At 49.2% G+C, this 14,055-nt stretch overlaps 1 protein-coding gene across 1 annotated transcript in view; it reads left to right on the forward strand.

Annotated features, from left to right (window-relative positions):
• Nucleotides 1-344: 344 nt before the first annotated feature.
• The window catches only part of LOC127574519 (dermatan-sulfate epimerase-like protein), a 37,361-nt gene continuing 23,650 nt past the window's right edge, over nucleotides 345-14,055 (forward strand). Inside the window, exons 1-2 of the mRNA XM_052023560.1 lie at nucleotides 345-1,110; nucleotides 4,420-4,868. Coding sequence (XP_051879520.1) covers nucleotides 604-1,110; nucleotides 4,420-4,868 — 956 coding nt within the window. The 5' untranslated portion in view covers nucleotides 345-603. The remainder of the gene's footprint in view (nucleotides 1,111-4,419; nucleotides 4,869-14,055) is intronic.

A 14,055-nucleotide genomic window follows, 5' to 3' on the forward strand; every position in this document is an offset into this window, starting at 1 on the left:
GAAGGGAGGAGAGAGAGAGTGAGAGGCGCACAGCTGCAGGAAGGAGGAGAAACAGACGAGAAAGAGAGAGGGGGGAGGAAGTGGAGAGGAGAGAGAAGGGGAGGGAGAGATTAAGGGAGAGGGGGAGAGGATACAGAAGGGGGGAGTGGAGAGAGAGGAGGAGAGGGAGAGAAGGGGAGGGAGGGGAGGAGGAGAGGGAGAGAAGGGGAGGGAGGGGAGGAGGGAGGGAGAGAAGGGAGGGAGGGAGAGAAGGGAGGGAGGGAGAGAAGGGAGGGAGGGAGAGAAGGGAGGTTGGGAGAGGAGGGGAGGGAGGGAGAGGAGGGGAGGGAGGGAGAGAAGGGAGGTTGGGAGAGAAGGGAGGTTGGGAGAGGAGGGGAGGGAGGGAGAGAAGGGAGGTTGGGAGGGGAGGGAGAGAAGGGAGGTTGGAAGGGAGGGAGGGAGAGAAGGGGAGGGAGGGAGAGAGAGAAAGGGAGGGAGAGCGGGAGAAAGAGGAGGGGAGGGGGCGAGGAGCCGGTGCTCCTGGTGATCAGGACAGGGTCCCAACATCTCCCGCCCAAGTTTGCGAGTGCCGGTGCCCCGGCCGGGAGTTCCTCCCTCCGGGACATGGCCCGGGCCATCGCTCTCCTGCTGCTGGTCGCGCTGAGCCTGGCCGGGGCGGCGGCCGGACAGCGGAGCGGAGACGGCCAGCCGTCCGCCCACCCTCTGCTGTACTTCGAGCCGCGGGAGGTGCGGAGCCTGCGGCAGAAAGCGCGGGGCAGCCACTCCTCCATCAGCCGGGCTGTCCGGGCAGCCGTGAAGACCATGTTGGCCAAGCCCAGCCTCTACCTACCCCCGCCCGACCACCTGAGCTTCTCGGCCAAGTGGAACGAAGTCTACGGCAACAACTTGGGCGTCCTCTCCCTCCACTGCCTGCTCTTCCCCGAAGACGCCGCCGCGCTAGAATTTGCCCTGACCTACCTGGACCGAATGGCCTCTTACCCCCGCTGGCAGGTGCGGACAGCCCCCAACGACGAGGTGCCCGTGGCTCACTCCCTGAGCGGGTTTGCAACTGCCTTGGACTTCCTCTACCCCGTCCTGGATGAAGGCAGGAGGGAGAAGTACCTGCAGAAGGTGGGCTCTTCTTCTCTGGAGGGTCGGGAGCTGAGGTTGGGAGGGGAGGGAGAGAGGGAAGGGGAGGGAGAGAAGGAAAAGAGAAGGGGGGAGAGGGAAAGAGAGAGAAGGGGAGAGAGAGAAGGGGAGGGAGAGAAGGGGAGGGAGAGGGAGGGAGAGAGAGAAGGGGAGGGAGAGGGAGGGAGAGAGAGAAGGGGAGGGAGAGAAGGGGAGGGAGAGGGAGGGAGAGAGAGAAGGGGAGGGAGAGGGAGGGAGAGAGAGAAGGGGAGGGGGAGAGAAAGGGAGGGAGAGAGAAGGGGAGGGGGAGAGAAGGGGAGGGAGAGAGAAGGGGAGGGAGAAGGAGGGAGAGAGAAGAGGAGGGTGAGGGAGGGAGAGAGAGAAGGGGAGGGGGAGGGAGGGAGAGAGAAGGGGAGGGGGAGGGAGGGAGAGAGAGAAGGGGAGGGGGAGGGAGGGAGAGAGAGAAGGGGAGGGAGAGGGAGGGAGAGAGAAGGGGAGGGAGAGGGAGGGAGAGAGAGAAGGGGAGGGGGAGGGAGGGAGAGAGAGAAGGGGAGGGAGAGGGAGGGAGAGAGAAGGGGAGGGGGAGGGAGGGAGAGAGAGAAGGGGAGGGGGAGGGAGGGAGAGAGAGAAGGGGAGGGAGAGGGAGGGAGAAAGAGAAGGGGAGGGGGAGGGAGGGAGAGAGAGAAGGGGAGGGAGGGGGGAGGGAGGGAGAGAGAGAAGGGGAGGGAGAGAAGATCTGTCTAACCTGACAGAAGTTTATAGGGCATAGATGGGGTAGACAGAATCTTTTTCCCCCAGAGTGAAAATGTCAAATACTAGAGGGCATGCATTTAGGGTGAGGGGGTGGGGGAAGGAGATAGAATCAGAAACAGATTTATTTTCAATGACTTACATGACTTGAAGTGTGTTGCTTTGCGGCAGCAGTACAGTGCAAAGCATGAAAATTACTAGAAATTGCAAAAATAAATAAATCATGCAAAAAAAAGGAATAACGAGGTAGTGTTCATGGGTTCATGGACTGTTCAGGAATCTGATGGCAGAGGGAAAGAAGCTATTCCTGAATCGTTGAGTGTGGGTCTTCAGGCTCCTGCACCTCCTCCCTGATGGTAGTAACGAGAAGAGGGCGTGTCCCGGATAGAGAGTCATACAGCACGGAAACAGGCCCTTCGGCCCAGCTGGTCCATGTTGACCTAGATGCCCATCTAAGCTAGTTCCATTTGCCTGTGTTTGGCCCATAGTCTTCTAAAACTTTCCTATCCATGTACCTGTTTTTTAAATGTTGTCAAAGTACCTGCCTCAACCACTTCCTCTGGCAGCTCGTTCCATATACGGACCACCCTCTGGTTGAAAAAGTTGACCCTCAGAAGTCTCTCCCCTCTCTCCTTACACCTATGCCCTCTGATATGCAGGGCAAGTTGGTAATTGGTTTATTATTGTCACTTGTACTGAGAGATACAGTGAAAAGTTTTTGATTGCGTGCCATCCAGACAGGTCATTCCAGACATAAGTACATCAAGGTCATAAAAAGAAAACAGAATGCAGAATATTAGTGTTACACTTACAGAGAAAGTGCACTGCAGGTAAACCAAGTGCAAGGGCCACAACGAGGTACATTGGGAGATCAAGAGTTTATCTTTTGGCATATGAGAGGTCCATTCAAGAGTCTGATAACAGAAGCTGTCCATGATAAGATATCTTTATTATTCGCATGTACATTGAAACACACAGTGAAATCTTTTGCGTAGAGTGTTCTGGGGGCAGCCCGCAAGTGTCGCCATGCTTCTGGCGCCAACATAGCACGCCCGCAACTTCCTAACCTGTACGTGTTTGGAATGTGGGAGGAAACCAGAGCACCCAGAGGAAACCCATGCAGACACAGGGAGAACGTACAAACTCCTTACAGACAGCAGCCAGAATTGAACCCGGATCGCTGGCGCTGTAATAGCGTTATGCTAACCACTACACCACCGTGCCTGGTGGTACGTGTTTTCAAGCTTTTGTATCTTCTGCCTGATGGGACAGAAGAGAAGAGAGAATGACCGGGGTGGGGGGGGGTCCTTGATTATGTTGGCTGCTTTCCCGAGGCAGCGGGAAGTGTAGACAGAGGCAGTGGAGGGGAGACTGATTTGCGTGATGGACTGGGCTGAGACCTGAAAGAGTAGACCGTTAGAATCTTTCTCCCAGGGTAGAAATGTTGAGAGGGCATGCATTTAAGGTGAGGGGAGGGGGGGGTTAAAGTGGCGTCACAGGTAGACAGGGTGTGACAAAGGCTTTTGGAAAACTGGCCTTCAACAGTCAGGACATTGAGTATAGGAGTTGGGACGTTATGTTGCAGTTGTACAAGATGTTGGTGAGGCCGCATTTCCCTGCTATAGGAAAGATGCCATTAAATTGGAAAGAGTGCAGAAAAGATGTTGCCAGGATTGGGTTATAGGGAGAGGTTGGGCAGGCTAGGACTTTATACCTTGGAGCATAGGAGAATGAGGGGTGATCTTACAGAGGTGTTTTAAATTATGAGGGGCATAGATAGGGTGAATGTGCGCAGTCTTTTTCCCAGGGTTGGGGAATCAAGAACTAGAGGGAGACACAAGAAATTCTGCGGATGCTGGAATCTGGAGCAACACACACAAAATGCCGGAGGAACTCAGAAGGTCAGGTAGCATCTATGGAGGGAAATAAACAGTCGACGTTTTGGGCCGAGACCCTTCATCAGGACTGGAAAGGAAGAGGGCAGAAGCCAGAATAAGAAGGTGGGGGGAGGGGGAGGAGCACACGCAGGCAGGGACATGCATTTAAGCTGAGAGGGGAGAGATTTAACGGGAACCTGAGGGGCAACTTTTTCACCCAGAGGGTGGTCTGTATATGGAATGAGCTGCCAGAGGAGATGTTTGAGGCAGGTACATTAACAGCATTTAAAAGGTACTTTGACAGGTACATGGATGGGAAAGGTTTCCTATCCTGATGGATATGGGCCAAACTTGGGCAAATGGGACTGGCTTAGATGGGCGTCTTGGTTGACATAGACCAGTTGGGCCGAATAGCCTGTTTCCATGCTGTGTGACTCTAAGAGATGTGTGGGGCAAGTTTCTCACACGGAGAGCGGTGGGTGCCTAGAACGTGCTGCCAGGGGTGGTGGTGGAGGCAGATACAATAGTGATGTTCAAGAGGCTTTTAGATAGGCACATGGATATGCAGGGAATGGAGGGATATGGATCACGTGCAGGCAGATGGGATTATTTTAATTCGGCGCAGACATTGTGGGCCGAAGGGCCTGTTCCTGTGCGGTACTGTTCTATCTTTGTTTCTCCTAAGGTGCATGACGTCACCATGGAGCTGTACGAGTTCTCCAAGTACCGGGCGTGGGGCAAACACTTCCTTCACAACCATCAGGCCACCAACGTCCTGGCCCTGTTGACCGGAGCCTTGGTGCTCACCCCCCACCAGCCCCAGACTGCCTTGCTCTGCAAGCAGTTCGCCATCGACATCATGGAGAAGACCCTCTTCCTTCTGGACCATGTCGTGGACGGATCTCTGGATGAAGGGGTGGCTTACGGCAGCTACACCTCCAAGTCCATCACCCAGTACGTCTTCTTGGCCCTGCGGCACTTCAACCTGAACCACACCGGCAGTCCCTGGCTGAAGCAACACTTCTGGTTTTACTATGCCACCTTGCTGCCCGGCTTCCAGCGGAGCGTGGGCATCGCCGACTCCAACTACAACTGGTTCTACGGGCCGGAGAGCCAGCTCGTTTTCCTGGACAGGTTTGTGACCTTTGCGATCGTTTCTCAAGTCAAGTCTGTTGTCATGTGCACAAGTATGGTGAGGTACAGGTACAACGGGATAACCTCGCTTGCAGCAGCATCCACAAGCATGTAGATTCAGACGGCAACTTTTGTGACTGCACACCACTCCAGGGGCTGGGAAGGGGAGGATGAGATTGGTAAGTAATTGAGTTATCACGTTCAACTGCACGGATACACAGGATACTGCAAATGTGGGATCAGGAGCAACACACAAAGCACTGAAGGAACTCAGCGGGTCAGGCAGCATCTGTGGAAGGAAATGGACAGTCAACGTTTTGGGTCAAGACCCTTCATCCAGATAATCTGGTCACTATCACATAAATGCAGATGAAGGTTCTCAACCCGAAACATCAGCTGTCCAAATCCCCGCAGAGATGCTGCCTGATCTGCTGAGTTCCTCCAGCATTTTGTGTGGTGCTCAACGAGATGTTTGGCGACCATTGAGTGCTGGGACTGGGATGTTATCGACGTCCAAGTCTGCTGTAGGTGAGTGAGGGAATAACGTTGGGGATACAAGAGAGTAAAGTTGGGAACTTATTGAGCTACTTTCCTTCTACATTACCCTTCATCTCCCACTCATTTGTGAGACAAACCCTCTGTTCAGGCTGAATCAAACTGAGTTGCAGAAACCCTCTAAAAATCAATGGTTTTCTCAACTAAAATTGAGCTGGTTGAAACTTAAGATTCATTGGCACCTTTTTTATGCTTTTTGTTGAGGACACCTCATTGTAACCCCACAATGTGAATGGAGATGTTAAGGGCCACAAGTTTAGCTGTAGAACATAGAACAGTACTGCACAGAACATGCCCTTCAGCCCACAATGTTGTGCCGACATAGCTAATCCCTCCTACCTACAGAATACCCATATCTCTCCATTTTCCTCTCATTCATGTGCCCATCCAAGCTCCTCTTAAAAGCCCCCACTGAATTTGCCTCCACTACCCTATCAGGCAGTGCATTCCAGGCATCCACCACTCTCTCAGTAAAAAATGTATCCCTCATATCTGTTCTGAACCTACCCCCTCTCACCTTAAATGCATGTCCTCTGGTATTGGATTGCTCAATAATGGGAAAAACATGTTGCTTGTCCACCCTATCTATGCTCCTCATAATTTTATACAGTTCCAACAGATCACCCCTCAGCCTCCGCTGCTCCAGAGAAAAGAGCCCAAGTTTGTCCAGCCTCTCCTGATAGCACATGCCCTCTAATCCAGGCAGCATCCTGATGGGAGAGAAGAGAGAACGTCCGGGGTGGCACACCCTCTCGACCTCAGCACCATTGATGTAGTTACAAACACAAGAAAGTGCAAATGCTGGAATCTGGAGCAAAAAACAAACTCAGTGGTCAGGCAGCATCTGTGGAGGGAAATGGACAGTTGATGCTGCTTTTCGAGACCCTTCATCCAGAAACAAAACATCGACTGCCCATTACCGTCTGCAGATGCTGTCTGACCTGCTGAGTTCCTCCAGCAGTTTGTTTCCAGGGAGGTTTTAGACTGGCTGCTGGAATGGGCAGCTAGGGGGCAGATGAAATTTAATGCTGAGAAATGCCAGCGTTATATTTTGATAGGAACAATGAGAAGGGACAATATAAAACTGCAGCTCTAATAGGAGTCATGGGCATTTAGGTAGGCATGGACCAATTGGGCCGAAGGGCCTGTTTCCGTGCTCTGTGACTCTATGAGTATCTTTCACCCTCATTAGTTCTCTTAAAGTGCCTCACCCTGCACTTATCAATCCTTGGAACATAGGAGGTTGAGGGGTGACCTTATAGAGGTGTAGAAAATCATGGGTATCGATAAGATGAATGCACATCGTCTTTTTGCCCGGAAAGGGGAACGAAAAGAGGGCACAGGTTTAACGTGAGAGGGGAAAGATTTAAAAGGGACCTGAGGGGCATCTTCTTCACGCAGAGGGTGGTGCGTATATGGAACGAGCTGCCAGAGGAAGTGGTTGAGGCAGGTACAATAACAACATTTAAAAGGCATTTGGATAAGTACATGGATAGGAAAGGTTTAGAGGGCTATGGGCCAAACGCAGGCAAATGGGACTAGCTTGGTGGGCACTGTTGTCGGCATAGATGAGTTGGGCCGAAGGGCCTGTTTCCATGCTGTATTATTACTAATTCCATCTGCCATTACTCCACACATCTTAATAAATGGCTCTGCTCTTCTGGCAATTAGAATATAGTATTATCAGTGAATTGCATAAACACTGGAATAAAATATTTCAGGAGATGTATTGTGTAATGCAAGGTGTGGGATGAGAGGAGGGTCTGGTGAGAAGATTTGCAGTGACCTTTTTCTGACCCTGTTTATCCCTGTATCTCTCTGGTTCTGTCTGTCACACTCCCGGTGATTTCCAGCTCCCATTTGTGCCTCACAGTTAACCCAGTGTTCCCGGTTTAAAGAGGCTGTATTCAGGTTAGATACCCAATGTAACACCTCACACTAATTAGACCCAAATTTGGGTGAGGTTTGAAATGGGAAAGAAGCTTCATTAATACTGGAGATATTGCAGCATCACAGCAGGGTTCTAGCAAGGAAGGAGGCCATTTGGTCCATCGAGTCCATACTGGTTCTACACTACAGCAATCCAGCCAGTCCCACTCCCCCTCCTTTCCTCATTGCTTCGCAAATTCCTTAATTTAAGAATATAGTAAGAACATAGAACACTACAGCACAGTACAGGCCCTTCGGCTCACATTATTGTGCCGACATTTTATAGGAGTGAAGGAATTATGAAGAGGATTTGGCCACTTGGCCCTTCGAGCCTGCTCCAACATTATCAAAATCATGGCTGATGTCCTACCTCAGCAGGCTTTCTGTATTATCTCCCTATGCCTTGATTTCCATAAGACCATAATGATAGAGAAATGAATGATAGAGAAATGGGGGGCTATGTGGGAGGGAAGGGTTAGATAGATCTTAGAGCAGTATAAAATGTCGGCACAACATTGTGGGCCGAAGGGCCTGTACTGTACTGTAGTGTTCTATGTTCTATAAGCTATAGGAGCAGAATTAGGCCATTCAGCCCCAAGTCTGCTCTGCCATTCGATCATGGCTGATTTATTTTTCCCTCTCAACCCCATCCTCCTGCCTTCTCCCTGTAACCTTTGATGCCCTTACTAATCAAGAACCTGTCAACCTCCGCTTTAAATATACCCAATGACTTGGCCTCCACAGCCGTCTGTGGCAATGAATTCCACAGATTCACCACTCTCTGGTGAAAGAAGTTCCTCCTCCTTAATATCTAGAAATTCATTGATCTCTGTTCTGAATTGAACTCAATGACTGAGCTTCTGGGAAGAGAATTCCATGGATTCACAACCTCCTGAGTGCAGAAATTCCTGCTCAGCTCAGCCCTACCCCTTGTTCTGTGGGGATTCTGTGTCCCCAGGGCTGTGAGGAGGGTGCAAAGAGATTTCGGGGAAATAAGCGGGTCAGGTGAATGGGCAAGGACACCGCAGATGGAGTGTAATGTGGAAAACACTGAGTTCATCCAATTTGGTTGAAACAGTAGAAACTACAGTGCCAGCAAGCTGGGTTCGATTCTGGCCACTGTCTGTAAGGAGTTTGTACGTTCCCCCTGTGTCTGCGTGGGTTTCCTCCGGGTGCTCCGGTTTCCTCCCACATTCCAAAGACGTACAGGCTAGGAGCTGTGGGCGTGCTATGTTGGCACCGAAAGAGTGGCGACACTTGCGGGCTGCCCCCAGCACATTCTCAGTAACACAAAAAGATGCATTTCACTGTGTGTTTCGATGTACATGTGACAAATAAATATCTTATAAGATTGAAACGTGTTGGTGTTCAGAGGGATCTGAGTATCCTTGTACACAAGTTATTAAAAATTAACATGCAGGTACAGACGCAGTAAAGAAAGGTAAACAATATCTTGTCTTTCATTGCAAGAAGATTTAAGTGCAAGAGTGAAGATGTCTTCCTCCAATAGTATAGAGACCTGGTGAAACTGCATCTGTGATAATGTGTACAGGTCTGATCCAGATGAAGGGTCTCAACTCAAAATGTCCACTGTCCAATCCCCCCACTCCCCCCCCCACCCCACAGATGCTGGCTGACCCACTGAGTTTGTTTAATTTTCTCCAGATTCAAGCATCTGCAGTCTCTTGTGTCTCTAAGGAAGGATATCTTTGTGATAAAGGAGTTGCAGGGAAGGTTTACCAGACTGGTTCTAGGAATGGTGGATTTGTCGTTTGTGGGGGGGGATTAGGTACACTCAGCCTGGACTATCTTGAGTTTGGAAGAACGTGAGGTGATTTCAATGAAACATACTGCATTCTTTGAGGCTTGGCAGGGAAGATGTTGTCACTGGCTAGGGTGTCTAGAAATAAAGGTCATAGTTGCAAAATTTGGGGATGCTGTTCAGGGCAGAGGTGAAAAGAAATTTCTTTACTCAGGGAGTAATCTTTGGAATTTTCTTCCCAAGATGATTTTCGAGGACTGGTCACTGAGTATGTATTCAAGACAGAGATTTTTAGATCCAGAGTGCTAATGCAGGAAGGTGGTGCTGAAGTCCACCATTATCTTATCGAAGGCTGGACTGGTTGAATGGCCTACTCCTGCTCTTGTTTCTTTTGTTCTTTTGTTCTTTTGTTCCTCACCACCCGTTGATTAAAACAAAAATAAAATTTCCTGTCACTTTTGGTTCTTTTACTGATGGCCCTTCCACCAACAGGGGAAGTTTTTCTTTCTTGCTTGAGTTATAAGGAGAGGCTGGGACTTTTTCCCTGGATCGTAGGAGGTTGGGGTGACCTTCTAGAGGTATATAACACCACGAGGGATGTAGATAGGGTAGATAGTCTCCCCAGAGTAGGGGAGTCTAAAGCTAGAGGGCTAAAGGTGAGATGGGGGAAAAGTTTAAAAGTGGATCTGAGGGGCAACTTTTTCACTCAGTAGATGGTGATATGTGGAATGAGCTGCCAGAGGATGTGGTAGAGGCGAATACAATGTTAAAAAGACATTAGGATGGGTACAGGGAGAGGAAAGGTTTAGAGGGATATAGGCCAAATATGGCCAGATGGGACTAGATCAGGTAGGCATCTTGGTCAGCATGGACGAGTTGGGCCAAAGGGCTTGTTTCCGTGCTGTGTAACTCCATAACTTTATTAATACTCTTCCTGATGTTATCGCCTGCATCAGATCCTCTCACAGCCTGCTCAGTTCCAAGACCCAGGGTAGCATGGTGGTACAACAGTTACCACCGCTGCCTCTCAACTCCAGACTCCCAGGCTCAACCCTTGGGTGGTATTTCAGTGGAATTCTGCACATTCTCCCAGTGAGTGTGTGGGTTTGCTCTGGTTGGTCTGGTTTCCCCTCCCTCCCCACTGGTGTGCTGGTAGGTTAATTGGCCGCTGTAACTGCTCATCAGTGCAGGACAGATGATGAAGGAATCAAAAAGAGGAAGTTAGTGGGCATGTGAAAGAGATTAATTTATAAAGCTACAGCCCATAAGATGGTGGGCAATGGGACTGATGGTTTTATCCTGCTAGGAGACAGCATGGACTGAATGGTCTGACTTGCCTGTGTTGTAATAGATATTAAGATATATATTTATTAGTCGCATGTACATCAAAGCACACAGTGAAATGCGCCTTTTTGTGTTACTGAGAATGTGCTGGGGGCAGCCCGCAAGTGTCGCCACGCTTCCGGCGCCAACATAGCATGCCCACAGCTTCCTAACCCATACGTCTTTGGAATGTGGGAGGAAACCAGAGCACTCGGAGGAAACCCACGCAGACACGGGGAGAACGTACAAACTCCTTATAGACAGCGGCTGGAATTGAACCCGGGTTGCTGGCGCTGTAATAGCGTTACGCTAACCGCTACACTACCGTGTCACCACGCCAGCTTCTCCAGTCCATATGACTGAAGTCCCTCATCCCTTGAAGTGTTTTGGTCAATTTCTTCTGCATCCTCTCCAGAGCCTTCACGTCTTTGCTAGAACTGCACACAATGCTCCAGTTGTGGCCAAACCAGTGACTGATAAAGATTCATCATGACTTCCTTGCTCCTGTACTCTGTGTCTATTTATAAAACCCAGGATCCCGTCGCTTTCTTAACAACTGACTCTTCCTGTTTTCCCCTTGGCTGGAATCAAGGGTCACAGTCCCAGAATAAGGAGCAGGCCACTTGTGATGGAGAGAGGAGGAATTTCTTCACCTTAAATGAACCATGCATACATCAGCTCAGATCTCTCTGTTCTTGTAGAGTCACAGAGCACGGAAACAGGCCCTTCGGCCCAATTGGTCCATGCCTACCTAAATGCCCATGACTCCTATTAGAGCTGCAGTTTTATATTGTCCCTTCTCATTGTTCCTATCAAAATATAACGCTGGCATTTCTCAGCATTAAATTTCATCTGCCCCCTAGCTGCCCATTCCAGCAGCCAGTCTAAAACCTCCCTGGAAACAAACTGCTGGAGGAACTCAGCAGGTCAGACAGCATCTGCAGACGGTAATGGGCAGTCGATGTTTTGTTTCTGGATGAAGGGTCTCGAAAAGCAGCATCGACTGTCCATTTTCCTCCACAGATGCTGCCTGACCACTGAGTTTGTTTTTTGCTCCAGATTCCAGTATTTGCATTTTCTTGTGTCTCTAACTACATCAATGGTGCTGAGGTCGAGAGGGTGTGCCACCCTGGACGTTCTCTCTTCTCTCCCATCAGGCAGAAGATACAGGAGCCTGAGGGCATGCACCACCAGGCTCAAGGACAGCTTCTATCCCACGGTGATAAGACTATTGAATAGTCCCCTTATATGATGAGATGGACTCTTGACCTCACAATCTACCCTGTTGTGACATTGTGCCTTATTGCACTGCACTTCCTCTGCAGCTGTGATACTTTACTCTGTACTGTTATTGTTTTTACCCTGTACTACCTCAATGCACTCTGTACTACCTCAATGCACTGTGTAATGAATTGATCTGTACGAACAGTATGCAAGACAAGTTCTTCACTGTACCTTGGTACAAGTGACAATAATAAATCAATACCAATACCAATACCAGTACCTCTCCTTTTGAAGACTATTGGTAACCTCTTCACAGTTCAGTACAGCACCAAGTTTTGTATTGTTAAAATTAACATCAAGACATTCTCCAATCAAATCAAAGCAATAGCTTAAACTCAAGACTTCCGGTAGGGTCCCTCACTATCTGTGCTGTGTGCACTAAATGCTGGCATAAACAGCAAGTTTATGCTGCAGTTTTAGTAGGGCTGTGAACTGGTTTCAAAGTTTACTGTCAGGAAGGCTCGACAAGGAAAGCACTTCTACTGCAGGGTCAAAATGGACTTACAAAACATTGAAGTACATGAGAGCACTTGGACACTTTCCAGAGATGAAAATTATATTCAGCAAAGATCCCTTCCTTCACAAAACTCTGAAAATGTAACAGCCTCAAGAAGTACAGTATTAGTTTAGCACCATTTTGGGTCTGACTGTAGTGAAAAAAGACTTATATTGATATAGCACCTTTCAGACTTTTATGTTGCTTCAATGGTGGCAATATTTGGAGTATTGTGAGCAGTTTTAGCCCAATATCTAAGGAAGGATGTGCTGGCATTGGAGAGGGTCCAGAGGAGGTTTATAAGAATGATCCCAAGGATGAAAGGGTTAACATGATAAGCGTTTGATGGCTCTGGGTCTGTACTCGCTGGAGTTTAGAAGGATGAGGGAGGATCTCATTGAAATCTACTGAATATTGAAAAGCCTGGATAGAGTGGACGTGGAGAGGACATTTCCAGCAGTGGGAGAGTGTAGGACCAGAGGGCACAGCCTCAGAATAGAAGGACGTCCCTTTAGAACAGAGATGAGGAGGAATTTCTTTAGCCAGAGGGTGATGAACCTGTGGAATTCATTGCCACAGATGGCTGTCATTGTGTGTATTTAAAGTGGAGGTTGATTTGTTCTTGATTAGTAGGGGCGTCAGAGGTTACAGGGAGAAGGCAGGAGAACAGGGTTCAGAGGGAAAATTAAATCAGCCAGGATCAAATGGCAGATCAACCTCAATGGGCCAAATGGCCTAATTCTGCTGCTATGTCTTATGGCAACTGATTTGCACAGGAAGATCCCACAAACAGCACTGGGATGATGGACCAGAAATTTATTCTTTGGTGGCAAAAGAACCAAAAGTAACCTGAGGATTTTTTTTATGCAGGGTCTGGAATGCAGTGACAGAGGGAGGAGTAGGCCAATTCAATCATAGAGGTATTTGACAGGAAGGAAACTTCAGAGCAATGGGGACTGGACGGGGAAATGGGAATACTCGATTTCTCTAACGTAGACCAAAATGAACTCGATGGGTCAAACTGCCTCCTTCTAAGCTGTGGTGTCTGCCAGATGCACGACATAGTGACGTAAGCTTGCCGAACTCTGCTTCAGAATTTTAGTTCCAATATTGAAAAACACGATGATGCTGGAGGAACTCAGCAGGCCAGGCAGCATCCATGGAGAAAAGCAGGCGGTCAACGTTTCGGGTCAGGACCCTTCTTCAGGACTGAAGATAGGAAAAGGGGAAGCCCGATATATCGGAGGGAAAAGCTGAGCAGTGATCGGTGGACAAAAGAGGGGAGGCGGGGTGGGCACAAGGTGGTGATAGGTAGATGCAGGTAAGAGGCAGGTGCGGGGGAGGAGGGGAGAGCAGATCCACTGGGGGATGGGTCAAAGGTAAGGACCGAAAGGAAAAAAAAGCAGTAGAAAAACGAGAGATAGGCTAGGAAAGGGAAGAAAAGAAGAAGGATACTTGGGGGGGGCATGGATTGTGATAAGATAAGATAAGAGATATTTATTTATTAGTCACATGTACATCGAAACACACAGTGAAATGCATCTTTTTGCATTACTGATAATGTGCTAGGGGCAGCCCGCAAGTGTCGCCACGCTTCCAGCACCAACATAGCATGACCACAGCTCCTAACCCGTACGTCTTTGAAATGTGGGAGGAAACCGGAGCACCCGGAGGAAACCCATGCAGACACAGGGAGAACGTACAAACTCCTTACAGACAGCGGGCGGAATTGAACCCGGGTCACTGGTGCCGTAATAGTGTCACGGGTGTGGGGATTACTTAAAGGGGAAGAGTTCAATGTTCAGGCCATCAGGCTGCAAGGTTCCAAGATGGAAAAT

Source organism: Pristis pectinata, chromosome 9 (genome assembly GCF_009764475.1).
Source record: "Pristis pectinata isolate sPriPec2 chromosome 9, sPriPec2.1.pri, whole genome shotgun sequence".
Lineage (NCBI taxonomy): Eukaryota > Metazoa > Chordata > Chondrichthyes > Rhinopristiformes > Pristidae > Pristis > Pristis pectinata.